This window comes from Gouania willdenowi, chromosome 12 (assembly GCF_900634775.1).
Source record: "Gouania willdenowi chromosome 12, fGouWil2.1, whole genome shotgun sequence".
Taxonomy (NCBI): domain Eukaryota; kingdom Metazoa; phylum Chordata; class Actinopteri; order Blenniiformes; family Gobiesocidae; genus Gouania; species Gouania willdenowi.
Window position 1 is genome coordinate 28,315,568 of NC_041055.1, and position 16,363 is coordinate 28,331,930.

Consider the following 16,363-nt stretch of genomic DNA (forward strand, 5'->3'; position numbering starts at 1 on the left):
TTACTGTATGAGAAACTCAACAGAGCTATAAAGAGTACTGATACATCTTACTCAAATAGAAATACTGTTACTTAATTGAAATTGTTCTAAGTACAAGTAAGTAATTCATAAAATACTTAAGTACAAGTAAAAAGTAGCTCAATTAAATAGTACTCAAAGTAAAAGTTACTAGTTACTTTCACCCCCCATGTTTATTTTTGGTAATAAATCTTGACCATGTATAAACATCTCATGTATAAACTTAAAAAGTAAGAGACAAGATCTTTCATAATTGGACCGGAATTTAATTTCCACAATGGCATTTGTATGAAATACAATTATTTTTTAAATAAAACAACACCAATGTATTCACAGTATATAAAAAAAAATTCAGGCTCTAAAATAACCAACATTCAATGCTGTTTTGGCGCCGTGCATTACGTTCAATCTGGTTGGTCGACTATGATGTGATGCTTTAGATCACGTATGTCAAACTAGGCAACTAGGAAAGCTGTCACTTAATTCATGAATATTGTTGTCACTTTACATATTTTACATATGTATAGAAATGGTAACTAGGAACATTAACGTCAAAAATTCTTATTTTTTTGGCCTAAAATCTGTGGCCCACTTCAGATCCAACTGGTCGTTTTTTTGGCCCCTAAACTAAACTGAGTTTGATACCTCTGCTTTAGATTGTCTGGTCATTTCATTTTTTGTAGTTTCACAATGTCTGATGATCATTTCAAAACAAAAAAAAATAATAATTTGCTTAGTAACGGTTGGGTGTATAAATGTAACAAATTTCTTTACTTCTTTCAAAACGTACTTAAGTACAAGTAAAATTACTGATTTAGAAATATACTTAAAAAGTATAAATACACCTAAAAGCAACTCGTTTACAGTAACGTGTGTACTTGTAATCCGTTACTTTCACATCTGAAACTCACAATCCAAGAATGTGAAACAAAAACTCAAATGTTCTACATGTTTTTTTTTTTCCGTTAATAGGTCAGCTTAAAAAGCCTGCAGGTCTTTAATGAGTATGGCGTTTCTGAAGACCCTCTTCAGCTTCAGGGACAAGTCAGAGAGCTCAAGGTCCAGCTGGAAACTCAGACCAAGCTCATCCTCCAGATGCAAAGTCTTCTGCGTAAGAGTTCCATCTCCAGCGACCTGGCCACAGGCGTGTCAGAGTTGCCCTTTACAAAGGATCAGTGTAACACACACAAGGAGGAAGGCCTGCACGAAAACGGTTCCAGAACTGGGCTACAACAACAGGGCAAAAAAGATGAAGAAAAGCTGCCAATGAAGGATAAAACCAGCTGCCTGAATGTGGAGCTGCAAAGGGAGAAGATGTTGAAAAATGGTGAACATTCGCAGCAAAACCGCAGCAGCTCCACGTCACCAGCGAGGTACTTTTTTAAGTGCATAGTTGCTTTGTGTCGACATAGTTCTAATCATATAATTGATAATAATTGTTATTATGACAGAATTATAATTGTAATTGAAAATATTTTGCTGTTGTAATTGTAATTGACTTAAGATAATTTACTTTGAAACCAGGGGAGCTTTGTTACAGTTTTATGGTTTACACATATGTAGTTAAAAACTATTAAAATATGTTTCAGATCAACTTTTTCCACTACCTGTCAGTTCTCCTGAGGATCATTTTACCATTATTTATTTATTTATTTTTAATCTAGGGGTATACTGACAGAAAAAGGCTCAGACGCCCACAGCAAAAATATTAATACCAATATTTTCATGAATAAGGAAGCCTAACAAGGTAACCAAGAGATAAGAAACAAATTAGATGATAGATATTATTTTTAGTGTATTTTACAGCTGATTTAAGACATGGGCCAAAACTGACCCGTTATCATAAGAGATGCTATCAGAAAGCTAACACAAGAGGAAGGTTAAGTTTTATGGGATTATTTATGAAAGGCTTCATAATTGTGATTTAGTACTTGAGAGCGAAATTGCAATTTACTTTCAGGGGAAAAATAATAATTGGTAATTTTAGTTGTAATTGGAAAAATGCCGCTAAACGTAATCATAACTGAGTTGTAATTGAACATGGATAATTGAAGATGGAATTGTAATTGACCCCAACCCTGGTGTCCCTTCCACAGACTGGACTCTCTGGTGCAGTCCCAGGCCAGAGAGCTTTCCCAACTGAGGCAGCACATCAAGGAGAGTCGCAGGCTGGGAGCGCAGCAGCGTCGGCAGATGGAGGAACTGACCAAAGCTTTCAGGGAGCTGCTGCAGGCTGGAGAGGTAGACGACGACATGGGGGAAATGCTGAAGGAGCATCTGGAAAAGAGTTTGAACCTTTCCGTCAAGCTAGAGGGACGACTGGATAAAGGTAGCTGCTGCCTGCACTGATGTAGTCGATACAAGTCCAAAACAATGGCGTTGTAGTGAGATTAATAAAAAAGCATTAATTAATGACTGATGTGGACTGACAGGCCCTTCACTGCTCCTTTTCTTCTCTTTTGAAGGAGAGCCTGATCTGGATAATGAGGACGTGTCTGCTCTAGAATTGGCCCGCAGGTAAATAATGTCCCACTGTTTAACCATGTTTAAGAACGCTGAGGAGAGTTAATTGATAAACATAATAGTAGATAAGTTATAGTTAATTGCACCCATTTCTTTTACTTTGTAGAGCCAACTCTGTCTTGCTTAGTATTTGTCGAAAATGTGTATGAATAGTATGTGTTATTAAATTTTGTACATTTTTATGTGTGCTTATTTATTAATATGCTTTAAAGAATAGCAAGTGAAAAGTACAAAACAAATGGATTAAAGCAGGGAGGGGGTCGCCAAAGCCTTCAAGAAACTAGGAATATGTTTTCAATAATAAAGCCCATTTTTACTTATTTTTATCCTATTTCTGCAGCTACACCAAACTTGCCATATTTTAGCCTATTTTCATAACTTTTTCTTGTCATATATTTGCTCCTTTTAATGCATTTTTGCTACATTACTCCCATTTCTGGCACTTTTCCATCAAGTTTGAATGTCTTTTCTGCACATTCTTTCCAACTTCAAGACATTTTCAGCACATATAAACCCTTTCCACCGCTTTTCCCATCTAATATCGCATATTTTGATTCATTATTGTCACTTTTAACCTCTTTTCACCCTATTTCATGCTTATTTTTGCCAATGTAACCACCGTTATAATTTGTCATGCCCATTATTTGCCAGTTTAAACTGATTGTTCCTACTTTTTAAATTATGTGACCCCAACCCCCTCACCCCTGATTTGTGCCACTTTTAATTCAATATTGACACTTCGAACCCTTTTTACCACCTTTTCTGTCTGTTTTTGGCCACTCTAATTTGCTACTTTTAACCAATTTCTGTGGTTTTTAAAATGCTATTTCACCACCTTTTTCACCATTTTTGGTCACTTTTAGCCCATTTTTTTCTGGTAAAAACAAGGATTTATATCTTTAAGATGACTATATATTATGTCAGAAATAATAATAAACTTCATGGATAACAGTGGATATTATTCAGATAAATAAATAAATGTGGTCATCACAGATTCATAGAACAATGGACCATCATTTTACTGACTTCAGACTTCTGACTTTTGAGAACCACTGTATAAAAGAGCATTGTGTGTTATAACCTAAAAGTAAGATTGAAGGTATCAGAGGCACTGAATGTAGAAATGCTCTTTATAGTGTTTGGATACACTTGTTCCTTTTTTAGGAGCCACATATGATGTCATTGCATTCTTTCCTAGTTGTGTGATTTTGTGGGGGGTTTGTTGTATTTTTTCCTGTTCTCAGAAGGCTGAATGTCACAAGTGTTGTAATGTCAAGTAATTTAAAACAGCTGTCGGAAATCAGATATGACGTCTTGGGTTTAATTCTATGGCCTGCAAAGCCTCACAGATAAAGAATCAACTTGACTCACTAGTTCTCATCCTGATTCTCACTTTTTAATGATACATTTTTTTTAACAAATGGAATCAATCGATGTTGCTCTAAAATTATTTTTGTTTGTGTTTTAAGTGTTGCCCCTAATTCTCACGTTCAGTTCTTGCATATATCAGCTGATTTAACAGTTATTAATTAGATTTATTTCAATCCTAACCGTTGAATGAAAGTATTACTTTGAGGTCAGTGGGTTTTGCTATTGTGCTGTTTTTGTTTTTTAAGCCCCTCCCCATGCCTTGTGACCCTGTCTTAGGACCCCCCAGGGCTGGTTTTCAATAGCTTCTCATTGTTGACCTAATTTTTCAATGACCAAATCAACAAGAATATACTGTCCAGATCCAGATCTGGGTCACAGTTGTGTCTCTGCGATCTGAGGGAACTCGTTTATTGTTGAGTCCCAGTTTAAAGGCGTTTGTGGTGCCGTACGTATTTCCATGTTGCTGCTGCTGACCCTCGGGCAGTCCAGACGAGCCTCAGCAGACGTCACGGTCACTGGTTTCCTCTGAGGAGAATGTGGGCGATCCAGTTGACAGCCTGTCAGGCATTCAGCAGGAGTTAGATAACCTGCGCGTGGAGCTAGAGGGCGACAGAGAGCTGCTGCAGCTGCACCTCAGCCTGCTGGTCCAGCAGAACCTCAGCCTGGCTCAGGGCACCAGGGAGCAGCTGGACCTGTAAGTGGGCTCGACCCACCGCCCGCCCGATGAGCAGCATGGTGTTTGCTGTGGTCTAAGTTTTCAGCTGTGTGTCAATTTCTTTCCTCCTTTGATTTTCATCCATGACTCGTTCCGACTTTAAGCGCTTTTCTTCAATGCTTTTTTACTGGTTTGATCAAGCTCAGTGGACGAGTCAGCAGTGTTACACTTAATCTGTTAAGGTTTCATTTATTCAGACAACTTTTTTCAGGAAATTTACTTTGAAATTAACTTTGAACACCTTACATGTTTCGACTGCCAACTGTCAGTCTTCCTCAGAGACATCTGGAGCCTCATGTGGCTCTTTGACTCTTTTGCAATGGCTCCCTGTAGCTTTAATAAATAAATAAATAATTTTTACAGAGGGTATTGATTGATGAGTAAAAATAACTACAAATAAAATTATGATAAATTAGTTAATTAATCTAAAAAGAAATCACATTGTGCAATAACTCAGCCACCTTCCTAGTTCACCTCCTACAACATCAACAAACCATCAACATTCCTTGCAGCAGCGGCGAACCTTAAGTTTTAAATCCCTGGTAAGATAACTAAACAAACAGACTATTCTGGAAGAAAATAAAGATTTTATTTGTGTGGCGAAAGATTTATTTAATTGCCAACATTAATAAACATTGATATGTTGCAAGAAATTAGCATGTCACATATGATCATGTGTTATCAAATTCAAGTTATTCCCTTCAAATCATTAACTCATAAAATTATTCGATACTATTTTAACTATTGAATTTTATACACTGTATTATCTTCATTGAGCAGATCATTTTTCGGCTCCGGAAGGATTTTAGTCCAGGCGAGATGAGGCAAAATGGCTCCTTTGAGAGTAAAGGTTGCAGACCCCTGATATAGACGATATTGTAGTTTTTGTCAAAATGGAGAAATCAATATATCTTGATTATCTATATGACGCCCAGCCCTAATCAGAAGATGCTTTGATGTTTTCCTCATGAAAGAACTTGTAAGGACACACCAAAGCAATCAGTAGATGCCTCTGAGAAAGACTGACAGTTGGCAGTTGAAACATGTCAGGAGATCACATTAAATTTCCTGAAAAAAGATGTCTGAATTAATGAAACCTTAACATATTATTTAAAAAAACAAGACAAAATGAACTTGTTGGAATTAGCACTATTCTTACTATGACTGCTTCCTTGTTTTCCCAGGTTGGCCAAAGAGCTGCAGGAGAAGAACCGCCTGATCCAGAGCCTGCAGAACCAAATCAGAGATCAGACTCCCAGCTGCCATTCTGATCAGTTCTACTCGGACATGATGTCGTCCTCCTGCCACAGCAGCCCCACCCCACAAGGATTCAGTAAGCCTCACTTCACTTAGCCTGTGTTCGAAATGTCACGTTCCGTATTATGCACTACAAACTCAATGAGTATATATTGTCTACTATATACTATTAGTATGATTAGGATGATGACTGTTCCTACTGAAGTATGCTTCAAAGTTTCCCAAGATGCATTTAGAACCTACAACGACAAAACCTAAAGCACACTGAGGCTAAATATATCTGGTGATTCTCCACCTTTTAAAGTTCTGAGAACACTTTAAGTGAGAAAGTGACTATGTAGAATATCAACATTTGGTCATTTTATCCATAAAACTCATAGAAACACATTTCATTCCGATATTTCAGAGATTTTCAGAGACCCTCCATTGTGCTACTGACAAAACTTCTGGTTAACTTAAAAACAAAAGCCCTATTTACGAGAGTTAAAGAAAAAAAAAGAAATTAATGGAAGACATTCACCTTCACTTGCTCATATTTATTATTTACTGCATATCTTGCACAGGGATTATGATTACATCTGGCTTTGTCCATGGACAGAGCAGTGCTTCTATTCCACTCAGATCCTTCAGTGGCTCTGAGGCCGTCCTCAGGACAAAAGCTTTCTGCCTGCGTGTCCGCTTTCAGTCCGCCCCGACTTACAGCTGCATTATTCAGTGGCACCTATCACATTCAATCTGCAAGGAAGGCTGTGGGTTTTAATACAGAGCTATATGTGGCATTTTCTCCGCCCCAATGCATGTTCTTCTCATGCCGCACCTTTAAACTAAGGCCCCTATTGCTCAGTGGGAGGAGTTTATTTGTGGTTGCGGTTTAACAAATCCGTTGTCACACAGTAGGACCCTTTAGAGTTCATTAATTTTAAAGGAACTTCTCTTTTGCATCAGTTCCTATTACCATTTTGTTTACATACAGATCTGCGAGATGCCCCTGATTGGCCAGAAGCCGGCGTACCTCCCATGGGAGGAGTCCAGGAGGAAGGTGAGCACAGCAGGGGCACCGTCGGTCGCCTGCAGGGCCTGCACAGGGCAAACGGGCGCCTGCAGCAGCAGCTGAGGAGCAGTGAGGAGCTCAATGCCTCCCTGCGCTGCGAGCTGGACCTGCATCGCTCCATCATGGCTCAGAGCAGCATCCATCACCAAGAACAGGATCAAAGCCATCACCAGGAGAGCTCTGGGTGTCCAATGGGAGAGGATCGAAGTGTGCACGTAAAAATGAACACAGACGAGCAGCGGCGCTCAGTGAATCCAGGTAGATTAACACATTACCTTCATAGATCCACTGCAGTCACTACTAGAAGTGTGCATTGCCATGAATCTGATGATACAATTCACGATTTGCATATCACAATACAATATATCCCAATACTAAACAATACGATATATATCGCTATATCATTAAATACAAATTTCACCTTTACAAATACAAAATGTTATAAAATAAAATTTCAAGTACAAATTATCAACGTGTCAATTACATTTTTCAAAGAAGTTTAACTTTTGCTTCTACAACAGATTCAGATTTTGTAAAATTTTTAAATTCGTAAAAAGTAACCACATACATCTATAAAAGTGCCCTGTATGTTTTATGAAAATAAAGTGGAATCAACTTCCAACCTAAAATGTATTGAGGAGTGAGGAAGTTTAAAAAGGTTTTATGTGGTTCACTGACACCTAATGACTGGGCGTTTACGAGCTTTGCAATTGAATAGTTTTTTTGTTAAAAAACATGATTTAAAAAATTTATTTGGATCGATACAATAATCGTGCAGTGAAATAATGCAATGTATTGTTGAATCATTTTTTTCTTACACCCTTAGTCACTACATGCACCATAAGTAACAGTAAACATTTCCAGCAACTCAATGTTTCAGTGAAAAAAGTTATTTTTTTTATGTTTATTATTAAAATGTGCATCTAAAACTCATGTAAGGTTATGCTTTGATTTTATTCATCTGGTCCTCCTGAGATAGAATTAAACTGTAAATGAGCCCTGCAACAGCCTTCTATTGTACTGTGAAATGATTGAAAACTTTCAATAGTTTATGTGAGGTTTCAAGCTGTATAACATAACTTTAATTGGCTTTTTGTTTCCTGTACGGTTAGATTTGCTGGCAGAACATCTCCAGGAGATCCGAGCTCTGCGACAACGCCTGGAGGAAAGCATCAGCACCAACGATCGCCTTCGGGAGCAGTTAGAGAGGAAACTGGCTGAAGTGGAGAGAGACCCCAGTATGTAGTGTGTCCATTCAAAGCTCAGGCACTGGTGATGTTTTACTGAAGTAAGTGATTGTGTGTGTGGCGTCCAGCAGCCACCAACATCTTCATCCACGGGAAGGAAAATCAGAGTCAGCTGGAGAAGCAGATGCGCTTCCTCTGGGGAGAAAACCAGGCCTTGAAGGAAAAGCTCAACACTGCTTCTAGAGGTGAAATATTTCTCACTAAGCAGGCAGCAATATGCGTTAGCTGCATGAAACTAAGTCGAGGTCTCGATTTCAGACAAGCAGAAAGAGAACGAGAAGCTCCGGGAGGCTCTGACCCGAAGGACGGCAAAACTGGATCACAGCCGCAGGGAGTGTGAAGCTCTGAGGACAGAGAAGAGCCGTCTACAGGAGAGGCTGGAGCGCACTAATCAGGAGAACACACAGCTGCAAGAGGTTCTGCACGACAGCAAGGAAGAGCTGCACAGGTACACACATGCACGCACACACACGTTCATACAAAGTGTCTGCAACTAGACACCATGCCACGCTCCTAATGATAACACAATGGAATTCCACACTTTCAGTTAGGGCTGCTCGATTATAGAAAAAATAATAATCACAATTATTTTAGTCATAATTGAAATCACGGTTATTCAAACGATTATTTGTCAACCAAAAAGTTATTATTTTTTGTACAAAAAAACATAAAAAATATTATTTAAACATAAATAAAATCCTTCAAACACTAGAATCAAGTATATTCACTTTTGCACAAAACAATACACTTCTTGCACATGATGTGTCTTTGCTCTCTAGGTCATCAAACCCAAAGTGTTCCCATATAAGAGAATTTGACTTGCCTTACTTGTTTACCAAGTGTTTTTGCTGCGTTTCTCCTGCCATGTTTCAAGACTACTAGCAACAACTTTGCTTGTGTTGGTATGCAGGCTAGCTTTGGCTTTGAGAGGGGTGGGGGGAGGGGAGGAGCTTGCATGTGCATGGATTAAACAACTCAGTTAGTATTAATCACGTGTGTGCCAAGCTTTATTATTTGTAGATGTCCAAAATAGTGGGTTTGTTTTATTTAGCAAATAAAACATTAAAAAAAAAAAGTATTATCATTATTTTTTTTTTAGAATGGTTTTTCTCGATTATGTTGTTTTTGTAATCGTTGGGTGTAATAATAGAAATCTTTATCGAATTTTGATTAATTGAGCAGCTCTACTTTCAGTTCATCCCTGAGACATGCATCAAATATCCCCTGGCTTATATAAGAACACACGCGCACACACACCCCATAATAGGAGGGTGTGACCTTTCACCCCGTTGTCCTACTGACACACAGTGAGTAGAAACTCAAAACCAAAGCTCCAGTTCTCATCGCATCCCCTTTCTCTTTCATCCCCTGTGCACAGATCCCATCATCGCTTCTTCATTTCATCTTCATTTCAAAATTTAAAAACAAGACTTGATGTCACGTTTGGGCTCATTTTTTCAATCTTTGTTTGCAGGTTGCAGAGCGATGTAAAGCTGCAGAGGCAGCAACTCTCTGACTCTCAGCATCTCCTTCAGTCGCTGCGGGTGGAGCTGCAAGTTCATGAAAAGATGAAAACAGACTCCAACCAAGCCAAAGGTACAGTAACTTGAGTCTTACGCTATGTTCACACTGCAGGTCAGTTCCGATTTATCTGCCCATATATTATTTTTTCATGTCAATATGAACGGTATAATTCAGATGTTTTTCCAAATATGATACAGGCTACTTTCATGTGTATATATATCTGATATGTATCTGATATTTGTTCAATGCGACGGCTGTCTGAGCGAACTTTACGTCATAAAAATGCGATAACGTCATAATTCTGCGAGAATTAAGACTTGCATTGTGAACGTAGCCTTAATTTGAAAGCTGCTCAGTGCGAAAAGATGCATCAAAGAAGTTGTTCTTATAATTTAGTCAATTGTTCCTGAAACAAAAAAAATGTTTCAAGCATTGTTGTTGTTGACATGAGGTCAAGGAAGCAAATGGATTGATCAGGAGAAATCAGGATGTCCTCAATAAAAAAAGGTGATGAAAGAGTTCAAAGCCAATGTTTTTTTTCTCCTGTACAGAGGTGAGAGAGGCGACCTCCTCGCCCGGTTCTCTGGACCTGAGCGAGCTGCTCACTGAGATCAGACACCTGAGGCTGCAGCTGGAGAGGAGCATCCAGACCAACACGGCGCTGCGACAGCGGCTGGAGGAGCAGCTGCTGCGAGGATCCAACCGCTCTGAAACCATCAACATCAACTACCTGCTGTCCTCTCCGGGTAAACACAGGAAGTCACGGTCACTCACTCAAGCAAAAGATCACGTTTGCTCATGTCAGTGCTGCTTTGTGCTTGTTTGTCAGATGAAGGAGGAAGGTCACTGCAGGAGGGCTGCAATCCTCACCGCCACTCTTTTCACACTCGCACCGAGCACGGTATGATGCAGTCTTCTGTTTTTAATCATCCCACTCACTAAGTTTTCCGATATTGTGGGGCTGATAAAGTATGATCTCATACAGATGGAAAGTGTCTCTCCCATTCTGAGGGTGACGCTGCGTCGGCAAGCAGCAGCTCCAGTGACAGTATCTCGATGCCATCTCGCCTCGTGCCGGGTCATCGGATGTGGGCCAGCCGCAACGGGCGCCACGTTTTGGGCCTGATTGAGGATTACAACGCGCTCCGCAAGCAGATCTCAGAGGGTCACAAGCTGTCACACAGCATGGACACACAACTGCAGGAGTGTCTGCACACACTCGCACAGCAGCAAAGCTCAGACAACAAGGTACAGAACACACATGCCGGCTTAGCTTTGATAGCTTTCTTGACTGGTTGTGAAGTTGTTTGATTTGTGTATGTTTGTGTAGGTGATGGAGCAGCAGGATGTGAAGAGTTTGTTCTGCAGCTTTAACACCATGCAGCAGGTCTTGGAGGAGGCCAGCCGGCTACTCAAACTGGTATGGAGAGTCTCTCTGCCATCAGGGAGCACAGCAGGGGACAGCAACAACCAGCAGGTACACACACACACACACACACACACACACACACACACACACACACACACACACACACACACACACACACACACAAACACACTGGGGACTGAACTATTTTTTTGATGTGGAGACAAATATTGTATTTCATATTTCTACCCACAATGACATCTTCAGAAAGGTTTCACATATTGCATTGTGGGAAGTGGAGTCCCTTAGACAATATAAACATTCACCATTGTTTTGCCATAACATTCAGTCTCTGAAAACACAAGAAATGTGTTGGGGAGAAAAACAAAATAAATCCCGGCAAGAACAACCACTTTTATGCATTTTTTCGGCTGATTTTATGCCTTACCTCTGTCATCAAAATGTATGCCTTCCTATTAAGCCTTACCTCTGAAGTTGGGTGATTTTTCAATTGTTGCCATTTTTCGTGCCTTACTGCACTCTTAGCTTGTTTTAAGTATGTGCTTTATATTTGCAGTAGTTTTTAGGGTCTATTGATGGTCTTAAGTCAATTTTATTTTTATTTTTTTTTGTAATTTTTGGATTTTATGCCTCACTATATATAGCCTTACTTCTGACATTGAGTGAATTTTCAATTGTTGCCATTTTTCGTGCCTTACTGCATTCTTAGTCCGTTTTAAGTATGTGCATTATATTTACAGTAGTTTTTAGGGTCTAATGATGGTCCTAACTCAATGTTTTTTTTTGAAATTTTTGAAAAAATATTCCTTGCTATAGCCTTACTTTTTATTTTGGGTGATTTTAGTTTTTTGTGCCTTACTGCTTTCTTAGGCCTGTTTAAGTATGTGCATTATATTTGCAGTAGTTTTAAAGGTCTAATGATGGTCCTAACTCAATTTTTTTTTTTGAAATTTTTGAAAAAATATGCCTTGCTATAGCCTTACTTTTTATTTTGGGTGATTTTTGTTTTTTGTCGTTTTTTGTGCCTTACTGCTTTCTTAGGCCTGTTTAAGTATGTGCATTATATTTGCAGTAGTTTTTAGGATCTAATGATGGTTCTAACTCAATTTTTTTTTTTTTTTTGAAATTTGTGAAAAAAATGCCTTACTTTTTATTTTGGGTGATTTTTGTTTTTTGTCGTTTTTTGTGTCTTACTGCTTTCTTAGCCCTTTTTAAGTGTATGCATTATTTTTGCAGTAGTTTTAAGGGTCTAATGATGGTCATAACTCAATTTTTTTTTTTTTTTGAAATTTTTGAAAAAAATATGCCTTGCTATAGCCTTACTTTTTATTTTGGGTGATTTTTGTTTTTCGTCGTTTTTTGGGCCTTACTGCTTTCTTAGGCCTGTTTAAGTATGTGCATTATATTTGCAGTAGTTTTAAGGGTCTAATGATGGTCCTAACTCAATTTTTTTATTTGGAAATTTTTGAAAAAAAATATGCCTTGCTATAGCCTTACTTTTTATTTTGGGTGATTTTTGTTTTTGTCATTTTCTGTGTCTTGCTGCTTTATTAGCCCTTTTTAAGTATATGCATTATTTTTGCAGTAGTTTTAAGGGTGTAATGATGGTTCTAACTCAATTTTTTTTTTTTTTTGAAAAAATATACCTTACTTTTTATTTTGGGTGATTTTTGTTTTTTGTCATTTTTTTTGTGCCTTACTGCTTTCTTAGGCCTGTTTAAGTATGTGCATTATATTTGCAGTAGTTTTTAGGGTCTAATGATGGTCCTAACTAAATTTTTTTTTTTTTTTTTTTAAATTTTGAAAAAAATGCCTTGCGATAGCCTTACTTTTAATTTTGGGTGATTTTTGTTTTTTGTCATTTTTTGTGCCTTACTGCTTTCTTTGCCCTGTCTAAGTATGTGCATTATGTTTGCAGTAGTTTTTAGGGTCTAATGATGGTCCTAACTCAATTTGTTTTTTTTTCCAAAATTTTGAAAAAATGCCTTGCTATAGCCTTACTTTTGATTTTGGGTGATTTTTGTTTTTTGTCATTTTTTGTGCCTTACTGCTTTCTTTGCCCTGTTTTAAGTATGTGCAATTTATTTGCAGAAGTTTTCAGGGTCTAATGATGGTCCTAACTCAAATTTTTTTTTTTTTCCAAAATTTTGAAAAAAAAGCCTCGCTATAGCCTTACTTTTTATTTTGGGTGATTTTTTTTTTTGTCATTTTTTGTGGCTTACTGCTTTCTTTGCCCTGTTTAAGTATGTGCATTATATTTGCAGTAGTTTTCAGGGTCTAATGATGGTCCTAACTCAAATTTTTTTTTTTTCCAAAATTTTGAAAAAAATGCCTTGCTATACCTTACTTTTGATTTTGGGTGATTTTTGTTTTTTGTCTTTTTTTGTTCCTTACTGCTTTCTTTGCCCTGTTTAAGTATGTGCATTATATTTGCAGTAGTTTTCAGGGTCTAATGATGGTCCAAACTCAATTTTTTTTTTTTTTCCAAAATTTTGAAAAAAATGCCATGCTATAGCCTTACTTTTGATTTTGGGTGATTTTTTTTTTTGTCATTTTTTGTGGCTTACTGCTTTCTTTGCCCTGTTTAAGTATGTGCATTATATTTGCAGTAGTTTTCAGGGTCTAATGATGGTCCTAACTCAAATTTTTTTTTTTTCCAAAATTTTGAAAAAAATGCCTTGCTATACCTTACTTTTGATTTTGGGTGATTTTTGTTTTTTGTCTTTTTTTGTTCCTTACTGCTTTCTTTGCCCTGTTTAAGTATGTGCATTATATTTGCAGTAGTTTTCAGGGTCTAATGATGGTCCAAACTCAATTTTTTTTTTTTTCCAAAATTTTGAAAAAAAATGCCATGCTATAGCCTTACTTTTGATTTTGGGTGATTTTTGTTTTTTGTCATTTTTTGTGCCTTACTGCTTTCTTTGCCCTGTTTAAGTATGTGCATCATAGTTGCAGTAGTGTTTAGGGTCTAATAATAGTCCTAACTCAATTTTTTTTTTCCAAAAATTTTGAAAAAAAAGGCCTTGCTATAACCTTACTTTTGATTTTGGGTGATTTTAGTTTTTTGTCATTTTTTGTGCCTTACTGCTTTCTTTGCCCTGTTTAAGTATGTGCATTATAGTTGCAGTAGTTTTTAGGGTCTAATGATGGTCCTAACTCAAATTTTTTTTTTTTCAAAAATTTGAAAAAAAAATGCCTTGCTATAGCCTTACTTTTAATTTTGAGTGATTTTTGTTTTTTGTCATTTTTTGTGTCTTACTGCTTTCTTTGCCCTGTTTAAGTATGTGCATTATATTTGCAGTAGTTTTCAGGGTCTAATGATGGTCCTAACTCAATTTTTTTTTTTTTTCCAAAATTTTGAAAAAAAAGCCTTACTATAGCCTTACTTTTGATTTTGGGTGATTTTAGTTTTTTGTCTTTTTTGTGCCTTACTGCTTTCTTTGCCCTGTTTAAGTATGTGCATCATAGTTGCAGTAGTGTTTAGGGTCTAATGATAGTCCTAACTCAATTTTTTTTTTTCCAAAAATTTTGAAAAAAAGACTTGCTATAACCTTACTTTTTATTTTGGGTGATTTTAGTCTTTTGTCTTTTTTTGTGCCTTACTGCTTTCTTTGCCCTGTTTAAGTATGTGCATTATATTTGCAGTAGTTTTTAGGGTCTAATGATGGTCCTAACTCAATTTTTTTTTTTCCAAAATTTTGAAAAAAATGCCTTGCTATAGCCTTACTTTTGATTTTTGGTGATTTCTGTTTTTTGTCTTTTTTTGTGCCTTACTGCTTTCTTTGCCCTGTTTAAGTATGTGCATTATATTTGCAGTACTTTTCAGGGTCTAATGATGGTCCTAACTCAAATTTTTTTTTTTTTTCCAAAATTTTGAAAAAAATGCCTTGCTATAGCCTTACTTTTTATTTTGGGTGATTTTTGTTTTTTGTCATTTTTTTTGCCTTACTGCTTTCTTTGCCCTGTTTAAGTATATGCATTATAGTTGCAGTAGTGTTTAGGGTCTAATGATAGTCCTAACTCAATTTTTTTATTTGGAAATTTTTGAAAAAAAATATGCCTTGCTATAGCCTTACTTTTTATTTTGGGTGATTTTTGTTTTTTGTCGTTTTTTGTGCCTTACTGCTTTCTTCGGTCTGTTTAAGTATGTGCATTATATTTGCAGTAGTTTTAAGGGTCTAATGATGGTCCTAACTAAAAATTTTTTTTTTTTTTAATTTTTGAAAAAATATGCCTTGTTATAGCCTTACTTTTTATTTTGGGTTATTTTTGTTTTTGTCATTTTCTGTGTCTTGCTGCTTTATTAGCCCTTTTTAAGTATATGCATTATTTTTGCAGTAGTTTTAAGGGTGTAATGATGGTTCTAACTAAATTTTTTTTTTTTTTTTGAAATTTTTGAAAAAATATTCCTTACTTTTTATTTTGGGTGATTTTTGTTTTTTGTCATTTTTTGTGCCTTACTGCTTTCTTAGGCCTGTTTAAGTATATGCATTATATTTGCAGTAGTTTTTAGGGTCTAATGATGGTCCTAACTCAAATTGTTTTTTTTGTTTTTTTTAAATTTTGAAAAAAATGCCTTGCTATAGCCTTACTTTTGATTTTGGGTGATTTTAGTTTTTTGTCTTTTTTGTGCCTTACTGCTTTCTTTGCCCTGTTTAAGTATGTGCATTATAGTTGCAGTAGTTTTTAGGGTCTAATGATGGTCCTAACTCAATTATTTATTTATTTTTTTCAAAAATTTGAAAAAAATGCCTTGCTATAGCCTCACTTTTAATTTTGAGTGATTTTTATTTTTTGTCATTTTTTGTGCCTTACTGCTTTCTTCTGCCTGTTTAAGTATGTGCATTATTTTTGCAGTAGTTTTAAGGGTCTTATGATGGTCCTAACTCAATTTTTTTTTTTTTTAAATTTTTCAAAAAATATGCCTTGCCATAGCCTTACTTTTTATTTTGGGTGATTTTTGTTTTTTGTCGTTTTTTGTGCCTTACTGCTTTCTTCGGTCTGTTTAAGTATGTGCATTATAGTTGCAGTAGTGTTTAGGGTCTAATAATAGTCCTAACTCAATTGTTTTTTACCAAAAATTTTGTGAAAAAAACGGCCTTGCTATTAACCTTACTTTTGATTTTGGTGTGTGATTTTAGTTTTTTGTCATTTTTTGTGCCCATAATGCTTTCTTTGCACGTTTAAGTAGTGAGTTACATTTGCAGTCGTTTTTAGGTCTAATGATGGTCCTAAACTCAATTTTTTTTTTTTTTCCAAAATTTTGAAAA

At 36.5% G+C, this 16,363-nt stretch overlaps 1 protein-coding gene across 6 annotated transcripts in view; it reads left to right on the forward strand.

Annotated features, from left to right (window-relative positions):
- cdk5rap2 (CDK5 regulatory subunit associated protein 2) overlaps positions 1–16,363 on the forward strand; it is a 55,523-nt gene that overhangs the window by 28,371 nt on the left and 10,789 nt on the right. For 5 of the 6 annotated variants that reach the window (XM_028462205.1, XM_028462210.1, XM_028462209.1 and 2 more), the window contains 13 exons: positions 991–1,391; positions 2,115–2,347; positions 2,484–2,535; positions 5,812–5,960; positions 6,858–7,193; positions 8,048–8,173; positions 8,251–8,367; positions 8,441–8,630; positions 9,657–9,778; positions 10,258–10,452; positions 10,536–10,607; positions 10,692–10,954; positions 11,037–11,183. In XM_028462205.1, the coding sequence (XP_028318006.1) occupies positions 991–1,391; positions 2,115–2,347; positions 2,484–2,535; positions 5,812–5,960; positions 6,858–7,193; positions 8,048–8,173; positions 8,251–8,367; positions 8,441–8,630; positions 9,657–9,778; positions 10,258–10,452; positions 10,536–10,607; positions 10,692–10,954; positions 11,037–11,183 (2,403 nt within the window). The remainder of the gene's footprint in view (positions 1–990; positions 1,392–2,114; positions 2,348–2,483; positions 2,536–5,811; positions 5,961–6,857; positions 7,194–8,047; positions 8,174–8,250; positions 8,368–8,440; positions 8,631–9,656; positions 9,779–10,257; positions 10,453–10,535; positions 10,608–10,691; positions 10,955–11,036; positions 11,184–16,363) is intronic. The other variant, XM_028462206.1, reaches the window with a different exon arrangement.